Below are 17414 nucleotides of genomic sequence, written 5' to 3'. Positions count from 1 at the left end.
GGGATATCCAGCAGAGTGAGTACTTCCATGAGTGAGATGTTATACTTTTGCAGGTATTCAAGAGGAGATATTTTTACCTGTCACAACTCACGGATGGCTCCTACATTCTTAATTCCTACAAAGATGAGAAAATTTCAAAAGAATCCAAAGGCTGTATTTTCCTGGATGCTTGTAATGATGTGGTCCAGGTAGGTGTGCCTGTACCTGGGCTTATGCTTTGCAAGCTCAGAGATGGAAATGTTCACTCTGTGACACTGAGAGGTGAAAGAAAGGGCTTAGCAACTAACCCAAATGTGCAGCCCTTCGGGTGTACCACTCCTAAAGTGCCTGTAAGGTTATAGAAGAAGGTATTTTTATTGGGCTTCAGCTTGGGTTGAGAGCCAAGTGTAGCAGTGCATCACTGCTGTGCCTTCTGCTGTTCCTGTCAGAGCTGAAGCTCCAAGCACCAAGTGTGGCAGAGCCAGTACACGGCAGCTTGAATTACTTTGGCCGTTTGCTTCAGCACAGATGAGTCAGAGCCGTTTCCATTTATCTTTCTGAACACAGCTAACGCAGAAGCGAAGATGTCTTGGTGGTGTACAGGATGTACTGCCCAAGTTGCATCAGATTTGCCTGGGTTTCTCATTGGGAAGTGCTGTTTAAAGACAGAGATCAGAAAATGATATTGAACCGCTTTCCTCTAAGATAGATTCCTCTAAATGTGCCACATTACTTATTGTGTTGGACAAATCCAACTCCTGGCTTCTCTGGGTAAATATTAAAGGTCTGATGACATAAGAGGGAGCCTGCTGCTGTTCCTCAGTGCAATGTCTGTGGTTCATTCTGGCTTACTTCCACTCTCAGAGTAACTGGCAGCAGTGGAGCTGTATTGCACGTGATTGCAACCATACAGCCCTCACTGATTACTGCAGCAGAGGTACTGAGGAGGGTCCTTGTGTGGTGAGGTAATTCTTCTTCCCTCTCATAGCATTTCAGTTCAGGTCGCTTTTTCAGAGAGGAGCTTTGCAGAAAATACTGTGCTGATTTATTGAGGGAGGCGTAACACAAAACTTGCCCTTTCTTCTTTGTTCAGTGTCCCAAGATGCGCCGCTATGCATTTGAACTCAAGACGATAGATAAGTACAGCCACTACCTTGCAGCTGAAACAGAGCAGGAGATGGAAGAGTGGCTGGTGACTCTGAGAAAGATCATTCAGAGCAATAGTGAGAGTTCGGTGCAAGAGAAGAAAGATACTGTGGAAGCTGCACAAGGTCAGTTCATAAATCAGCCTTCAACCTTCTCTAGCAGGAAGCAAGCAGGGTGCCTGCAGAAGCATCCATTTTTCTTTCTGGATTAATTGCAAGTGTTGTGGCTGACAAAGGATGCTATGCCAAATGGCTTAGTGTAATGCAGACAATATTCTGAAGGATAAAAGTGGAGAGAAACATGACCCTTCCTCTGGATGGGAAATCCATGGCAACGTTTCAAGACCCCTGGAAAGTTGGGCTGAAGTTCTGCTTTGGAAAAATCTAGCAGGCTGTTAATAGTACATTCTGCTATTAGTAACGTATGGAAAAATCTTACATCCAAGTGGAAAAGTCTCTATAAATTATCCATAAACTATTTTTGTGCTATTGTAAGCAAATATTGCAGGATGCTTTCTGGCAGAGGAAAATAGAATGGTGCTCCTGCAGTTGTTTTGAACATCTGCTTTTCGTGTCCTTGCAGATGATGAATCAAGCACGCAGGGAAAATCAGAAAACATCCTGGAAAGCCTGGAGAGAAGCATGCATCCAGAGCTGATGAAGGTATTGGTTTGCAGGGATCGCTCTCCCAGCCCCATCTCTAGCTCTCTCCACCACTTCTATCTCCTGCATGATCCAGAGTGCAGCTGCCTACTTCTGTCTGCTTTCTCAGTTAGCAGAGCCGCGTTGCCTTACTCTGAGTGGTGTTGGTGGATGCAGCTGGGAAGCCTTGCACCACCACAGAGGATACCTGAAAAATATTTATTTTATTTTCTCCCATTCTTTCATTGAATGGAAGTGAGGCCAGGCAGTAATATCAATGTTTTTCTTCGTCCTAGTATGGAAGAGAAACAGATCAGCTGAACAAACTGAGCAGAAATGATGGAAGACAAAACCTCTTTTCTTTTGACCCAGAAGTCCAGGTAAACATTCCCCTGTTGGCAAATGTGAGGTTTTACTCCCTTGGTATCGTGCCTCCCCTATTTCCTTAAACAACCACAGCATTTGCCTGCAGATACAGCATGTTTTTTGGCAGGTTGGAGACTAAGAGTTCAGCCTACCTCCCTGTCAGTGAGGTCTGAACAAATCAATGCTCACCTGATAGCTCAAACAAAAGGAGCATTTGCAGTAGCCCCCCATGTGGCCTCCCTCCAGCTTTTCTGGCTTCTGTCATGCATCGTGTTGTTTCTGCATCTCAAACTCATCGTTTGGGCCTCTGGGAGGATCCCACAGTGGGGCAGAAGCAGCAGAAGTGGGATTGCAAAGAGAGCTGCAGTGCTGCATGGCCTCTGGAGGCCATCCAGATGGCACATCTGGAGGAACGAACAGTAACGCTAGAGGTGAACTGCAGAGTTTCCACATGTGGGGAGGTACAAGCAGAAGAAACTCCACACACTGTTCTAATGCCCAAAGTAGGGAATTGGACACTATTTGGTTTGTTTTCTGCTCAGCTTTGACCTCTCTGCTGAGCTCTCTGCCAAGACCCAGCTGTGGGATTTCAGTGGAATGAGCTGCAATTGTTAACACAATTGCAGAGAATTGTTCCAAGTCCTCTCTTAGTTTCTGGTTCCCTTTCTGGAACGTTTTTTTTTCACTTGTTCACACCTGTGAAGAAAAACATCCTGGTTTAATAAGGAAGTGTAATTAGGCTTTAAAAAGTTTAATGGTACTAAATGAGCTTTTTTCCTGGCACCTCTTTAAAGTATTTGACAGATAGTCCTGAGGCATCCAGGAGAGATTTAGGTGTGGGGTATTTGTTTGTTTGTTTGTTTGTTTTTCTAGAGAAGCTTGAAGAAGTTTCCTATGACTTAATCAAATAATAAAATGAAAATATCATTCAATGCAGCACACAGAACTTTTTTTTTTTTTAATTTTGGCTAGATTTTCTGCCCTCCCTAAGCACACAGAGCTCCACATGGTGGTGTGGGTCAGTCAGATCTGCTCTTAGACTGGACATCTAAAATCACCTTCCCAGTCAGTGCAATGTGTACATGCTTGTGTGCCTGCTGCTAAGGAAACTGGGAGAAGGAACGTGCACCTGCAGTGCATTTTCCTCATAGAAGGGAAATGGAGAAAGCAGTGGGAAGAGTTTCTCAGAATCGGATGAACAATTGCACCCTGTTTTGCACAAATCACTTGATTGTGAGATCTCAACTTTTGCAAGCAGGTTTTGCAGAATTTGAGGGAGAAAAAGCAAATAGAACTGTGCCAGATTGTCACTGAGAGATGTGCTGATGTTTAGGGGGGTTGGTAACTGTGGCCCTAGTTCCCATGACAGTGGGAGTGGTGAAGGTTATGAGTCTTTCCTTGGCTGATGGTATTTTGGTCACATATGCGCCTGCTCTCTGAGAAGGGTAGGCACTGAGGAAATAACTGGCCATGTGTGTGCTGGGTTAGGAAGGATGTGATGATAACCAAAGCTGTTTGGATTTCCCAACCAGCTCTGCGGGCAGCCCTTGTTGTTGCTAACCATACCACTTATCGCCGTGCATCTAGAAATGCCTTCAGTTCAAGATGTTCATGATCCCAAAAGCACGTGCCTTCTCTCTGTTTCAGGCACAGGGACCATGTCTTAAACTAGTCAAATCTTCAAAGTGGAAGATACTTTTCCAAGGGTAACGACAGCTTATACTCCACTTTCTTCCCCAAGCTCTAAATGGTGTTTTGGGAAGATCCCCAGGGTTACAGCAAAGCAGGAAGGAACTGAAATCATTCTGAGGTTTAGTTTTCTGTGCTCTACAAACCAGATAGCTAAAAATTGATACATCCTCATAAATTCATGTCTTGAACACATTTGTGTAACATCACAAAATGGCACTCATCTGTGAACGTCTTGTCCTTTTTGCACCACTTAAACAAAAATGGTCAAGGTCGTACTGGCTGTAATGTGACCCCTTAACATTTTTGGGGGGTATGTTTTCTTTTTTAATGAGACCAGATTTGTTTGTTTGCTGTCTAGAGGCTCGACTTCTCGGGGATGGAGCCGGACGTGAAGCCATTCGAGGAGAAGAGCAGCAGGCGCTTTGTGGTCTGCTGCCAAGATTTGTCCCTCAACCTCCTCGCTCAGCTCAGCGACCAGTCAGAGGGAGGACCCACCAACGTAAGGAGAGCTCTGGCATTTCTTGCTTTGTCTACTGGCAACAAAAACCTATGGCAGATTGATCTGGATGGATAAAGGAGTCCAATTCTGCCATGAGTTATGGTGGGGCCTGGGCAGGTGCTGTCTGCTGGCCCAGGGTCTTTGCAGGGTTTGCCTGCCTTGGTATTCTGGTGTTCCAGAATATGTCTTGGGATGGAGTTGCCTTAATATATCTTGGTCTGCCAGGAACTGGGAATACTAGGAAGCCAGAGGTTCAGGTGCACAGGGAACGGGGGGGGAGTGTGTTTGCAATATTCTGGATCCCCATGAAAGTCCTGTTGGTAAATGATTAAGCTCCATCTCCAAGGCACCTATTGCTGTGTTTTATTTCATTTCCTCTAATGACAAGGGATTTCCCTGTTCTGAAATCTCCTGTCTCCCAGACCAACAGTATTCACAGTCACTTTATTATATGCATTTGTTACTGTGCCAAAGCTGTGCCTTAGCCTAAAAAGCTTTTCCTTGTATCTTAGCCAGCAGCTCAGAACACTGTAGCTAGCAATTACATCTCTCCTCTGGCTTTGGTCTGCCAGACTTGAAAAAACGACTCTCTCCCAGTCTTTTCTCCCAAGACATTCTCCCTGTTACCATGTCCTGCATCGGAGTCTGTCCTTGACACAAGGGTGCCCAGAGCAGCAGATAGCATTGCAGGGCTGGGAGGCAGCAGCATGAGCTGACCAGTCTGTGCTGATGGTATCACAGTCCTGGTGGGATCAACCAGCACACCAAACTTGTTCTTCAGTCCCTTCCAGCAGATGAATGCATTACTGATAACAGATTGATATTATTTGATTGACATTATCAGCCCAGAGCTGGACTTAATCAGCATGTTTTTAGTATTGAGGTAATTTTAGTACTGAGGCCTCCAACTTATGCTGTAACATCTCGGATGTGCTACAGCCTCTCTTCAAGCCTTCACTTTTACCTTTATGTGGACAACACCTTCTGTGATCATTGAACTAAAAACACATGGTATTGTTGCCACTTGCATTGTGCTGTCAAGGTCAATAGCTACAAAACAAGCTGAGCTTGGTGCAAGACAGCTTTCAGCTGTAGAGCAGCTCCCCACATGCAGATTTTGCACATAGAATTCCCAGCCTTGTGCTAGCTCTCCTGGCTGGGAGGTGGTTTGCACCTACTTTGCTTCTGTGCCCCCTGTGTGTAGCAGCAAGGGAATGTTCTGTATCTACAGATGGGCCACCCAGAGCTGATGGACTTCAGGCAATAAGAGGTATTCTTCAGCAAGTGAACATAAACATTCTTAAGCTGCTTTCTGTCCCATTACCAGGGTTAAACAGCTCTAACTGAGTAATTCAGATCATTTTTTTCTCCAAACTTGTAGTTTATCATTTATAGAAAACTCCCTCCCTTTTTTTAATGAAAGCCTTTTTTGAAATTGATTAGATCAAAACAGAAGATAATGAATGGGGAAAAGTGGGCTTATGAATTTATAAAGCAAATAAGCATGAATTGTAAGAATCCAGGAAAATTCTGATAGACAAAACTAATGGAACAAACAGATACAGGAGGCCTGGCTGGTGGTGAAGGCAATGCATGTGAATAACCTTGATTTGGTACCATGCACTTTTTGACACATGGATTCCATTTGCAGGTTGAGCCCTTTTTCCTCAGCTTGGCATTGTTTGACCTGAAAAATAACTGCAAGATTTCTGCAGACTTCCACGTGGACCTGAACCCTCCGTCTGTCCGTGACATGCTGCTGGATACATCGGCTTCCAAGGTGGAGGATGTGAAGGGGCGTTCGCCAGGCGAGAGCCTCGTGCATGGGATCCCTGAGTCCTGCCTGCGCTACATAAAACGGGTGAAGAACTGACTTTGTCCTCTTGTTCTTGTGTCTCTGTGAGGCTGTGGCTGTTCAGTAGCTTCATTTTTCGGTCAGTCTCAGCCTGATTGCTACTGTGGGCTCACAGGCGCCAGCTAGAATTCTTTAGGAGCTGACCATTCTCAAGCCTTGATAGCTCCCATGGCCAATCCATGGTAGCTGCCAGAGTAAGGTCCGTGTCCTCTCTGGGAGAGGACAATCAGTGCTACAAGTAGGGTATCCCACTTGCTGACAGTCCCCTGTCTTGTCTGTTGTAGGGTGTTTTCTCTGTGACCGACCCGCATGCGGAGATCTTCCTGGTGGCCCGTGTGGAAAAGGTGCTGCAGGGCAGCATTACGCACTGTGCAGAACCATACATGAAAAACTCAGACCCAGGGAAGGTGAGGTGGGGCTGTGGGGGGGTCTGCTTGCTGATACTGCGTGCTGCTGTGAGCAGTAGTGTGGTCTGTAACGTGGGATGTTCCTGCTGTTCTTTAGCTGCTTTCTGGCAAAGTCTGCTCTCCATACATTCTGCTGCCTGTGCTGTAATAAATGTGCATGGTGTGAAGTGACAGGGATTTTCTATCAGCTCCTCAGGCCATGCTATGCTGTGTGTATGCAGCACTGTGCATTGTGAAATACAGAGCATCTCCTCCCTGGCGTATGCAGCCCTCTCTTTTCTTTTCCCAGTGCAGCATGGAAGCAGTGGCACATGCTCACCTTCTCTCTTGTGTTTTTCAGACAGCCCAGAAGGTCCACAAAGTGGCCAAGCAGGTGTGCAGCCGTCTGGGGCAGTACCGGATGCCCTTTGGCTGGGCTGCCAGGTTAGTGGCCTTGGACTGTGCTTTTTCTGGGTTGGGAGCTGCTGCTGTCAGTGATCTGGGACAGCACCAGGCTGATGTGGCTGAGTGGGCTGAGGGCCAAGCTGCTGAAGTCAGTGAGGCTGCGTGGAAGCAACAGAGGGCAGGATCTGGCCCTGACTTCTCAGGCAGAACGTGGATTGGCCTGAAATACTCTCTCTAGAATTAGAAACAAAATATTAAATAGTAAACAGTGCTGGGAAGACTGTAACCTTCCTGCTGACCTGCAGCTACTGATTTCGAGGCAGAACATCCCTGTGGCTGGGTCACCCTGTCCTGTGTGAGAACTGGTGCAGAAATTACCCCCTGGCACCATGCATTGCCAGGGAGGGGACAAAAGCAGAGGCAATCAGCAGAGTTACACCTCTGTCTCTGGCTCTGCTTTAACTAATGTTCTTGGGAACAACTGGAGATAGTGACTGTATTTCATTGCTGTTATTTCAGTGTTAACTCCCTTAAAACTCATGTCAAAAGAATGCCCTACAGGCAAGTTCAGTTCTCTGCCACTGCCTCCTGTTGCTAAATTGCCATTTGGTGCTGACAGAAGTAACAGTAATGACATGGGAACACCAAATGACTGTCATAGTGGCCTGGGATTTGATAGTGTGCAGCTTGCCATGTGTATTCTGAAGCTTGATTTTCCTATGCCTGCATCTTTACCATCATTTAGGGAACGTGTCTCTTCTTTTCTGCAGACCGGTGTTCAAAGACTCCCAGGGCACTCTTGATGCTGAAGGAAAATTCTCGCCCTTGTACAAGCAAGACAGTGGCAAACTCTCGAATGAAGACATGTTGAAGCTATTAGCAGAGTATAAGAAGTAAGCCTGGTGCAGAGGCCTTCTAACATACATTTTTAAGCAGTGGGTGTAAGCATGAGATAGCAATTTCTGAAATAGTCAGGAGGTAACTAAAAGCCCTGCTGATGGGCTCAGCACTTGAATTTTCAATATTCACCACCTTGCTCCTTTCTTCCTATTGCAGACCAGAGAAGACAAAGCTGCAGATCATTCCAGCCCAGTTGAATATTGTCATCAAGGACATCCCACTGGACTTCACAAGTAAGTATCTTGGATCTGAAAATAAATGCTGATGGTGCTAGCCTCGGGAGTTAGTGCGTGTTTGTGGAGCTTTTCTGTTTCATTACCAAGAATATATTGGGGTTGAAATAAGAAATCAGTAATTCAACACAACCACTGACTTGTTTTTCTGATGGATTCTGTGGAGAGATGTGGTCTTAGTGCAGAGGTGTGACCTGAGGGTCTCACATTCTGCATGGCTGTCATATCCTAAACCTAAAGGAAGCCACCTGTCTGTTTTTGCCATTATTACACTGAGCTCAGATAACATTTTCAATCCGTGACATTACGTGTTCAGTTTGATTCTCCACACTTGTGGTGTCTTCAGTGTCACATCACAGGATCATCCCATATCCTGTCATGGATTCTGTCATCTGCTTCCCTGTCTAAAAGACTTTTTAGCAGGGTTCCTTTCTTCTCCCTTTCCTCCAACACCATGACTTGAGTTAAAAACTCTCTTGATGGAAGCAGAGGGTGGAAAAGTTCTGACACTGTGGGACTTGTGCACTTTGAGAAGTCAGTCTCAAGCTGTTATTTCAGAAGTCCATCTTCTTTGGTCATGTGGTGTTTGCATGTTTTATAAAGCAGTAACAGGTCAGATTCCTGGAGTCTTAAGATGGAGGTACTGAGCAGAGCAGCCATCCCTGCCCAGACATGGGAAGTCCAAAAGGCCCTTTGACTTTCCCCAGAGCTTCAGCAAAGTGACACTTCTGCAGTCCCCTCTGGCAAGAAGAGCAGAGCCCTGTGGTTCCTGGCACCCATCTTTTCTCAGTGTTGCTAGTGCAGCAACAGATGTTACATGATTGAGAGGAGAATTTCCCCCCAAATTATTTTTATGGAGTGAGCCATACCTTGCTGCCTGCTCACGTGTGTGGCCCTCTGGTATGGAGAGAACTGAGTCCTTGGGAGCAATGGCAGTTTCAGACCTGAAAATTTCATGACACATGAGCTGTGCTACCCATGTTTGTGCACCATGTGCTCATCCTTTCCTTCTCTTTCAGACTGTGTGACAGCTTCTTATATTCCTATAAAGCCTTTTGAGAAGAGCTGTGAGAACATTGCAGTTGAAGTGGAGGAGCTTGTCCCAGAAGTTGCAAAATACTGTTATCCCTTCACTGTCTACAAAAACCACCTGTATGTGTATCCCTTGCATCTGAAGTATGAGAACCAGAAGGTGTTTGCAAAGGTGAGTGACTTGGTGGGCTCTGCAGTGATGCTGCTGACCTGTGGATGTGGCTCATCCTCCTCTTTTCTTCTAATTCAGGCGAGGAACATTGCTGTCTGCATTGAGTTCAGGGATTCAGATGAAGCTGATGCCAGGCCATTAAAGGTGGGTACCTTTTATTTCTAGTGACCTGGGGCTGACGTTTGTTTGCAGCTTTGTACCATACGCCAGCCAGGCTGAGCAGAACAATAGGAAAACATTTTCCATGCTCACTGTTTCCATTCGGTCATCTAATTTAGGGTGACAGCAACCCTGAATCAAGCTTCTCGTTTGTATTTCCAGTGTATCTATGGCAAACCTGGAGGCCAGCTCCTGACATCCAACGCGTATGCAGCTGTGCTGCATCACAACCAGAGCCCAGAGTTCTATGATGAGGTAAAGCAAAATGGTGGGAAATAAACTTTCCTGGGTGCTACAAAGCCAAGCAGCTTTTCAGGATACGTCTTTTTCCAGGGCTGGGGGAAATACAGGTTAAAAAACAAACATCATCTCTTTGCACCTCAGTAGAAGAACCCAGCAGAGCCAGAGATTTTATCAATTTTTAATGCCAGTTTGTTCTGTGCTGTTTTTACTGTCACGCTTTGTGCACTCCAGTCACACATCACCATTAATAAGTAATGTGCAAATGTGCTGAAAATGGTAGTTGGGAGTTATTTAAGATGGTAGGAGTCTGTCTTGTGTAACTGCATAAAATGTAACATTTGTGAAATGAAATAGAACGTAAAGTATTGTTCCGTGATTAAAAACACAGCCTTACCTATCATGATATCATTTTAGATTAAAATTGAGCTTCCAATTCACCTCCATCAAAAGCATCATTTGCTTTTCACCTTCTATCATGTCAGCTGTGAAATTAATACAAAGGCAACATCGAAAAAACAGGACACCATTGAAACTCAAGGTATGTTCACCCCTTACATTACTTCTGCTGGAGCATAATATTTGACTACACTTTTCTATCTATGTTTTCTTTTATGGGAGCATCCTAAGAGAAACTGGGGGTTTAAGCTGTGTATAGGAAAGCTCAAATTTTGCTGCTGATACCAAACATTCACGTATGAATGGGGAAATTGTCAGTCAAGTCACTATCAAGCACTTGGCACAAGATCAGGGCCTCAGGGGCCACTCCTGCCAACTCTGGGCATGTGTCGAAGACTGAAGTCCCTCTGGTTGGGATGCTTCTCCTTCCAACTGGTCTTTGGGCAACTAAAGGACCTTTGCCACTTTGCTCAAGGCTTGCACATCATTTCTGCTCCTCAAACCCATTCCTGATCTCCGTTGTGCTGAATTTTGTTCACAGAGTCAGCAGGTAAAATATGTTTTAGCAAGGCTGACATGATTGATCCCTGTCTGGTAGGAGCCACTTGCACAACTGTGAGTTGGATTTTTGTAGGGTGAGATACATTTCTTTTTGGAGCTCGAAGTAACTGTGTGTCTGCTAACTTTGTCCATTGGTTGCCTCTGCAGTGGGATACGCTTGGGTCCCGTTGCTGAAGGATGGGCGGATTGTCACCCTGGAACGGCATTTGCCTGTTTCATCCAACCTTCCACCTGGCTACCTGGGTCTTGGGGACACAGAATCACGAAGGGTAGGGAAGACATTAAAAATGGGCTTAAACATTAAGGGAAAAAGAAAGCTGAGCTTTTGCTGCCCCCGCAGGTTCTGGGTTTCTGCTTGTGCGTGGCTGGAAAGATCGTCACAGCAGTGTAGCCCTCCAAACTGGTGCAGTTTGTGATAGGTTGGACTGGGCTGTTGCGCGTGGTGCACAGCAGGAGAGTGTTTTGTGAGCATGTTCTCATGTGGTCAACTCTGCCCATGGCTGAGTCGTGTCACTGGGGGTCCCCATTGCTCCACCTCAAACTTACCTTCTGACCCCTTGTCTGCCTGCACACAACCACCTTCTTCCCACAGTCTGAAGCCAAGAGCATGAATGTTGTCTGTTCACAGCAGTCCAGCGTGGATGCAAAGTGGGTGGATGGAGCAAAGCCACTCTTTAAAGTCAGAATCCACTTGGACTCAACCATTTACACCCAGGTAAGCTGAGCATGTTATCTGTGTAGACTTATAACACGAAAGCAGATGAAGGATTTGCTGTATCTCTGCTGCTTCTCTGCTGTTTGCAGAGCAGTGCTGTGATACTTCCCTAGCACAGGTCTGGGATTCATTGCTGGGGTTTTCTGCTTTGCCTGGGTGTGATGAGACAGCTGTGTGAGTGAATGAGCACTGGGAGGTGCTGGTGTTATCTTGGCCAGTGGCTCTGTAACTGGTAGGACAAGGGAAACATTTGAATAAATGAACTGCTTCAGTGCCATGGAAAGGAAAATAACTGGTGGAGATGGAAGATTTCCCCCAAACATTAGACTGTTCATTGCCATACGAAAAAGAAGTTTTCTGACTACAGCAGACACTTTTCACAAGAAAACCGGATTCCTCATTTCCCTTTGAAACCAGTTTAGGCTGTTTAACCTACTCCTTAAGTGTTCTGCTGACTTTCAGTGGTGATGGACTTCCTAAGCTTCATGTGATGTGCAGCAAAGATTCCTAGCAGATGCTCCAGGGCACTGCCTGTCTGCACTGCCCATAGGGAAATGCCCTTGGCAGGGCTTGTTGTCCTGTGCTGGATGTGATCAGCTGCATTTACATTCACTGCAACTTGTTGTCAGCATAATCTAAACCTGTTTTACAGTCTTACTGATTTTTACAGCACCTTATCTTCACTTCTCTTCAAAGTACATTCCCAGATCCTTTTTGGGATTAAGTAATTAACTTTAGCCTGGGAGGAGGAGGGAGAAGAATGGGGAAGTAATGGCAATCATTAAGAGTTGAAGCAGTGCTGTAGTCCTGATGGGAGTGGCAGCTGGGGAACAAAAAGTACCAGTGATAATGACAGGGAGCTTGCTATGGACGTGATCCTAGCTTGCTGTTGTGGGTCTGGAGTTTCAGGTGTAAGCTAGAAAGCAGGGACTGACAAAGACTGAAGCTACTGCACTGAACTTGCTTTTCATCTCTTCCAGGACATGCACTTGCACAAATTCTTCCAGTACTGCCAGCTGGTTCAGGCAGGTGTGAAGGAAGTCCCTGGAGAGCTTGTTAAATACCTGAAGGTGAACAGTGCCTGTCAGTGAGCTTTATGTTTTTCTGCATCATCAGTAAATACCTGGAGCCCTATTCTGCAGGAACACACACTTGGGCAGTGCTGGGATCGGTTGTGCAAGATCCTTACCTTTTCTTACTGACATGACCTTCTGCTGTCTGTGTGCTGCTTCCTGCTACCTTTCCCAGGAGATGAAACAAGTCAGCATCACCCAGCTGTGCTCATGGCACAGCCTCCTCCCAGCAAACCTGTATGCTCCCCCCCTGTTGCCCTACATCCAATTGAAACTTCTAATGCTGTAGCACGATTCCTCTCTTTCAGGAATAAATCCATTCAAATCAGGACTTTTTTCAGGCCGAAAAAGATCAGTGAGTTTGTAACTTGGTGAAGCTTCACCATAGATGGGCTGTGACCCCAGACTCAGCTTTTCAGCACTCACTGCAGCATGAGTAAGGGCACTGGAGAGGCCCAGCAAGGCTTCTGAAGGGGTTGTGTTCCTTGGCTCTTCAGCATCCTTGCTTCCTTCCAAGCTGCCTGTGTTTGAGATTGCTGTTGTAGCAACAGCTCCACTTCCAGTGGTGGGGATTTATCATCACAGAGTTACTGGGTGTGTTTCACATAGTGTACAAATACCCTAAGCAAAAATATGGCAGGTTTGGGAGCCAAGCACCAAAAGAGCAGTTGCTTTGACCTCACTGCAGTCTGCAGACAGGGAGACATTTTCATACTGACCACAAGTGGGAGCTTCTTACTTCTGTGACATCAGTAATTTCAGTAATTTAAATATTTACATACAGATTTAAGATTTAGATTTGCAGTTTAAAAACTGAAAATGAAACACATCGTCTTTTCTGGACTCACATCAGGATACTCAGGCAAAAGAGGTCTATGTGACGGGTGAATGTTGCATGCACCAGATGATCCTGACCTTCACCAGATCTTAAATCCCACTTCCAATAGTAAACTGTGACCTCTAGAGAAAAGTCTCACTGCAAGCTATTGGGCATCAGATATTTGCAAATCATTTGGGAAAATGGGACTTCATCCCATCAAATGGCACGAAGAGTTGGCAGCAAAAGTTCAGCCTTAAGTTCTGGGTTATTGGGGTCAGCTTGTAGCATGTGACCTCTAATTAAGTCACAGCTGCTTTGGCACATCTGAGAGCAAGATTAATACCTGCCAGGAGTGATTCACGCTGCTCCCTGAGGGCATGCAGCTGGGATCCATCAGTTGGAAGCAGGCAGTGAGCACTGCTCGGTGTCCAAGTCCCCCTGTCCTCTGGCAGTCTGACATCCACACCCCAAAGCATTTTCTAATGCCTGTTGTATTGCCCCAGAAATGTCTGTGGACTATAAATATTTGACATCTGCAAATTGTTGAACTAAAAGTGTCTGTGTTTTGAACATTTGTTTTAGTGTTTGCACGCCATGGAGATCCAAGTAATGATTCAGTTTCTACCTGTAATTCTTATGCAACTATTTAGAGTCCTTACAAATGTGACCCAGGAAGATGAAGTAGCTGTCAACTGCACCATGTGAGTATCTGGTAAACCATCTGCCTTTGGTTGCAAATGCAAAGCCACAAATTACAGTGCAAGGCAAGGTGGTTTCCCAGTACAGGGTGCTAAGTGGCAGTGCTGGCTGTCCACTGCTGCCTGTTGGTGTGGTTGTGCATAAAGCACTGGGATGGCACGTCCAGGTGGCACAAGGCAGCGTGGGGTCTGGGAGCTGCCTGAGGGAAATGTGTGATCTTAAAGACAACAGCTGAGAAGGAGTGGTGGGGACAGCGAGGAGGTGAGGGGACAAACCCGGGAGCAGGGATTGGACGAACTGATTGATTTATTTGTGGCTCAGAGGCTTCGTTGCAGAAGTTTCAGCCCAGTGGGGTTTGCTGCTGTTGTGCAGCGCTGCTCGGCAGTGCCTTCAGCCCCCAGAGGGCAGTGCTGCCTTGTGCCCTGCTGCTGCTCCCAGTGGAGCTCGAGCTGCCAGAGCACTTTTCTGTCCTGAGATCCCCGTGCAGGTAAACTGATAGGTGCATTAAACACATACACTTCCACCGTACGGCAGTGCAGAGGGGGATGCTGCATGCCACTCCATGGAGGTCTTGCTTCAACTCCAGGACACGTGCAGCCAAAAGCATTTCCCTCCAGTGAAACGAAAGGTCAGAGACTGAGCCCTGGGTCCCCAAGGATGAAGGACCCATTGTAGTCACAGTCCTGTGACATGGGCTGCGGGGACTCCTCCTGTGAGGCACACACTCCCACTCTGCTAAGGACAGAGGACTCCTCCTGGTTGATCAGTTCCCATGTGTCCCTCCACTCATTTTTTCAAAGCTTGGCTTGATCCTTTCCAGTTTGTCAGTAGCTCTCCGTTAACGACAACTGTTTCCCTATCCAGGATTTCAGAGTGGAATTTGAAAAGCCGCCGTATCTGATAAACGGCTTGTAAACTCTGTGGTTTGGCTCGTGGGGTCTGTGACAGTGTGCAACAGTTTGTTGTTCTCTGTGACCTGGACTGGAATGTAAATCTCTGATATTGGCTTGGGAAACCAGGCTGCCTTCATCAGCTGCCTGGAGTGCTTCAGAGGGCTGGCATGTTCTCCAGGGGCTGTGTCCCCAGTGAACTGCCAGACTACAGCTTGAAAATAATCCAAAGTGTGTAACTGCGAGCAAGAGAGGATACATATCCTAGTTCAGTAAAAAAGAGCTTTCAGATTTAGTAAATTTGGGGGTTCAGGAAGAGTATAGGGTTTGGGGGTTCAGAGTATAACAACCATAGAGCATTTTTCCCCACTTCTCTGAGCAGATTTTGAGTTGTTATTTGATTTTTTTGTTTTGTTTATTTGCATAGGTTTTTTTAATTATTATTTATTTGATGTAGTGCTACAGCTGTAATAGTCACTCATACCATTATTAGGACAGGGCTCATGATGAGGAGAAACTCCTTATGCCATGAAGCATAGAGTGTGGATGAATCTGCAGCATGTGCATTAGGCAAAAATGAGTTTGTTCTCCATGTAGCTGCTCTGAAGATGCATCTACTGTTGGGCAACACCAGCCAAAGAGAACTGGCTGAGAGCAGATGAACTGCATATTTTTGTTTTTGACTTACCTAATCCCTGAGTGTTGTTCAGGCGCCCAGTGCTCACTGCAATATGGGTGTAAGTAGCTGCAGGCTTTTATGCTGGCATGCATAAAGAGTAGGATGTGTCCCCTGCAGGGAGTCCTCCACCTCCTTGTGCAAGGAGCACTGAGCACTGAAGGCAGCGGGGCTGGGTGACACCAAGAGAAGAGGCTTTGGATGCTCAGCACTGAGTGCTCAGTGGGGAGGCTGAGCAAGAACGGTGCAGCCACAGGAGCTGTGAAGGACCTTGGTCTGCAAATACTGGCTGAAAAACCAGTGATGAGGCTTTTGGGTTGAGCTGGATAGGGCACACACAATGTCTACTTTTGCGTGTGGGAGGAACTTGCCCTCACGTTGTGTGCTGAACACATTTCTCCCCAGGGTTCTTCTGCACATCGTGTCCAAGTGCCACGAGGAAGGCCTAGACCACTACTTGCGCTCCTTCATAAAGGTCAGTCATGGCTCGCTGCTCCATGCAGCTCCGTGCTGGAGCAGGCACGCTGCTGACACTCTCCTTCTTGCTTCCCAGTACGTCTTCCGAGCTGAGAAACCCAGTGTGACACAGGCAAAGATGACTCATGAAATCCTGGTCCTTTCCATGGCCACCATCTTGAAGCAATCAGCAGATTTTCTCGCCATCAATAAACTGCTCAAGGTGAAGTACAGGCAGTGCTTTGTTGCTTGAGGTGGAAGGGAAGAAAAGGGGATCTGATACAAAGCCCAGTATTTCCACCCATCCAACCCCACCACAGGAGCAAAGCTACCAGGACGGCTCCTTGTGTCTGTGTCCCCTTACAACAAAGACAAATTCTTGCAGGGAGCCCACTGTGTTAAGTCTCACGGCCAGCCATAAGCAAGGGCTTTCCATTTTGCCAATTTTACCTCTTTTCTTCAAGCCAGATAGGGGAAGAAAACTGAGCTGCTGCTCCTCTGGGCATGGCTGGCCCCCCAGACTCTGCTGGCTCCTTGCAGGGTGCTGTAGGGTGCAAGGGGTTGGAGCTGTTCCTACCCCAGGTAGCAAAGTGTGCTTCCAGGTCCTTCCCACGCTGAGCTGGCTGCTGAGCACAGCCATGCTTTCAAAATGCCATCTGAATGCAAACTCTCCCTCCCACACTGCTTTTTCCCCTCACAGCGTGTTCGTTCCTGTTGAGAAAAGTAATAGTATTTTTTGTTTGTTCCAGTACTCGTGGTTTTTCTTTGAAGCACTGGCGAAGTCCATGGCAATATACTTACTGGAGGAAAACAAAATCAAGGTAAAAACGAATCTGTTCAATGCTGCTTTACAGAACCACCGCAAACAAACTCTCCTGTGAATTTTTTCACCCAACACTTTTGCTTTCAGCTGCCCAGGGCCCAGCGGTTCCCAGCCTCCTACCAGCACGCCCTTCACTCACTGTTGCTTGCCATCATCCCTCACGTGACCATACGCTACAATGAAATCCCTGAAGAATCCCGAAATGCCAATTTTAGCTTGGCCAACTTCCTGAAGGTCAGCAGTTTCTTTCATTCTCCCAGGCTTTAATCAGAATTATATGCATATAGAAATAAGTAGCAAACAAACATACGTGTCTGTACTATCTCATCCCTTACGTCTCTTTGGTGATAAAAACTTCAGGGAGTTTCCTTCTTTCCTAGGAAAGACTCTTTATCTTTCTGATAGACTGTGGCACTCTACATGCTATCTAGGCTTTTCAGTCCTGCCCAGCAACTGTTCAAAACCTGAGATGAAATACACATGTTCTCATTTTACACATTTCTGTTGTCTGTTGGAGATTTAAGAGAGGTCGTCTAAATAATGTTGGAAAAATGGGAGCAAGTGAATTTTGGAAAGTCAGCAGCAGTCTGGAAGATC

At 46.3% G+C, this 17414-nt stretch overlaps 1 protein-coding gene across 1 annotated transcript in view; it reads left to right on the top strand.

Moving 5' to 3' along the window:
* The window catches only part of DOCK11 (dedicator of cytokinesis 11), a gene marked incomplete at both ends in the record, with an annotated part of 70229 nt that overhangs the window by 21309 nt on the left and 31506 nt on the right, over window positions 1–17414 (top strand). Inside the window, 22 exons of the mRNA XM_079541838.1 lie at window positions 54–188; window positions 1073–1250; window positions 1708–1787; window positions 2063–2146; window positions 4183–4323; window positions 5975–6184; window positions 6463–6585; window positions 6926–7008; window positions 7740–7862; window positions 8026–8102; window positions 9122–9306; window positions 9385–9450; window positions 9628–9720; window positions 10123–10246; window positions 10813–10934; window positions 11294–11380; window positions 12361–12450; window positions 13856–13974; window positions 15944–16013; window positions 16092–16217; window positions 16744–16815; window positions 16905–17051. Of these exons, the coding sequence (XP_079397964.1) occupies window positions 54–188; window positions 1073–1250; window positions 1708–1787; window positions 2063–2146; window positions 4183–4323; window positions 5975–6184; window positions 6463–6585; window positions 6926–7008; window positions 7740–7862; window positions 8026–8102; window positions 9122–9306; window positions 9385–9450; window positions 9628–9720; window positions 10123–10246; window positions 10813–10934; window positions 11294–11380; window positions 12361–12450; window positions 13856–13974; window positions 15944–16013; window positions 16092–16217; window positions 16744–16815; window positions 16905–17051 (2535 nt within the window). The remainder of the gene's footprint in view (window positions 1–53; window positions 189–1072; window positions 1251–1707; window positions 1788–2062; window positions 2147–4182; window positions 4324–5974; window positions 6185–6462; window positions 6586–6925; window positions 7009–7739; window positions 7863–8025; window positions 8103–9121; window positions 9307–9384; window positions 9451–9627; window positions 9721–10122; window positions 10247–10812; window positions 10935–11293; window positions 11381–12360; window positions 12451–13855; window positions 13975–15943; window positions 16014–16091; window positions 16218–16743; window positions 16816–16904; window positions 17052–17414) is intronic.

This window comes from Tetrao urogallus (assembly GCF_951394365.1).
Source record: "Tetrao urogallus genome assembly, chromosome: 13".
Classification (NCBI taxonomy): Eukaryota; Metazoa; Chordata; class Aves; order Galliformes; family Phasianidae; genus Tetrao; species Tetrao urogallus.
Note: the sequence above shows the minus strand (reverse complement) of the source record. Positions and strands in the feature narration are given on the sequence as shown.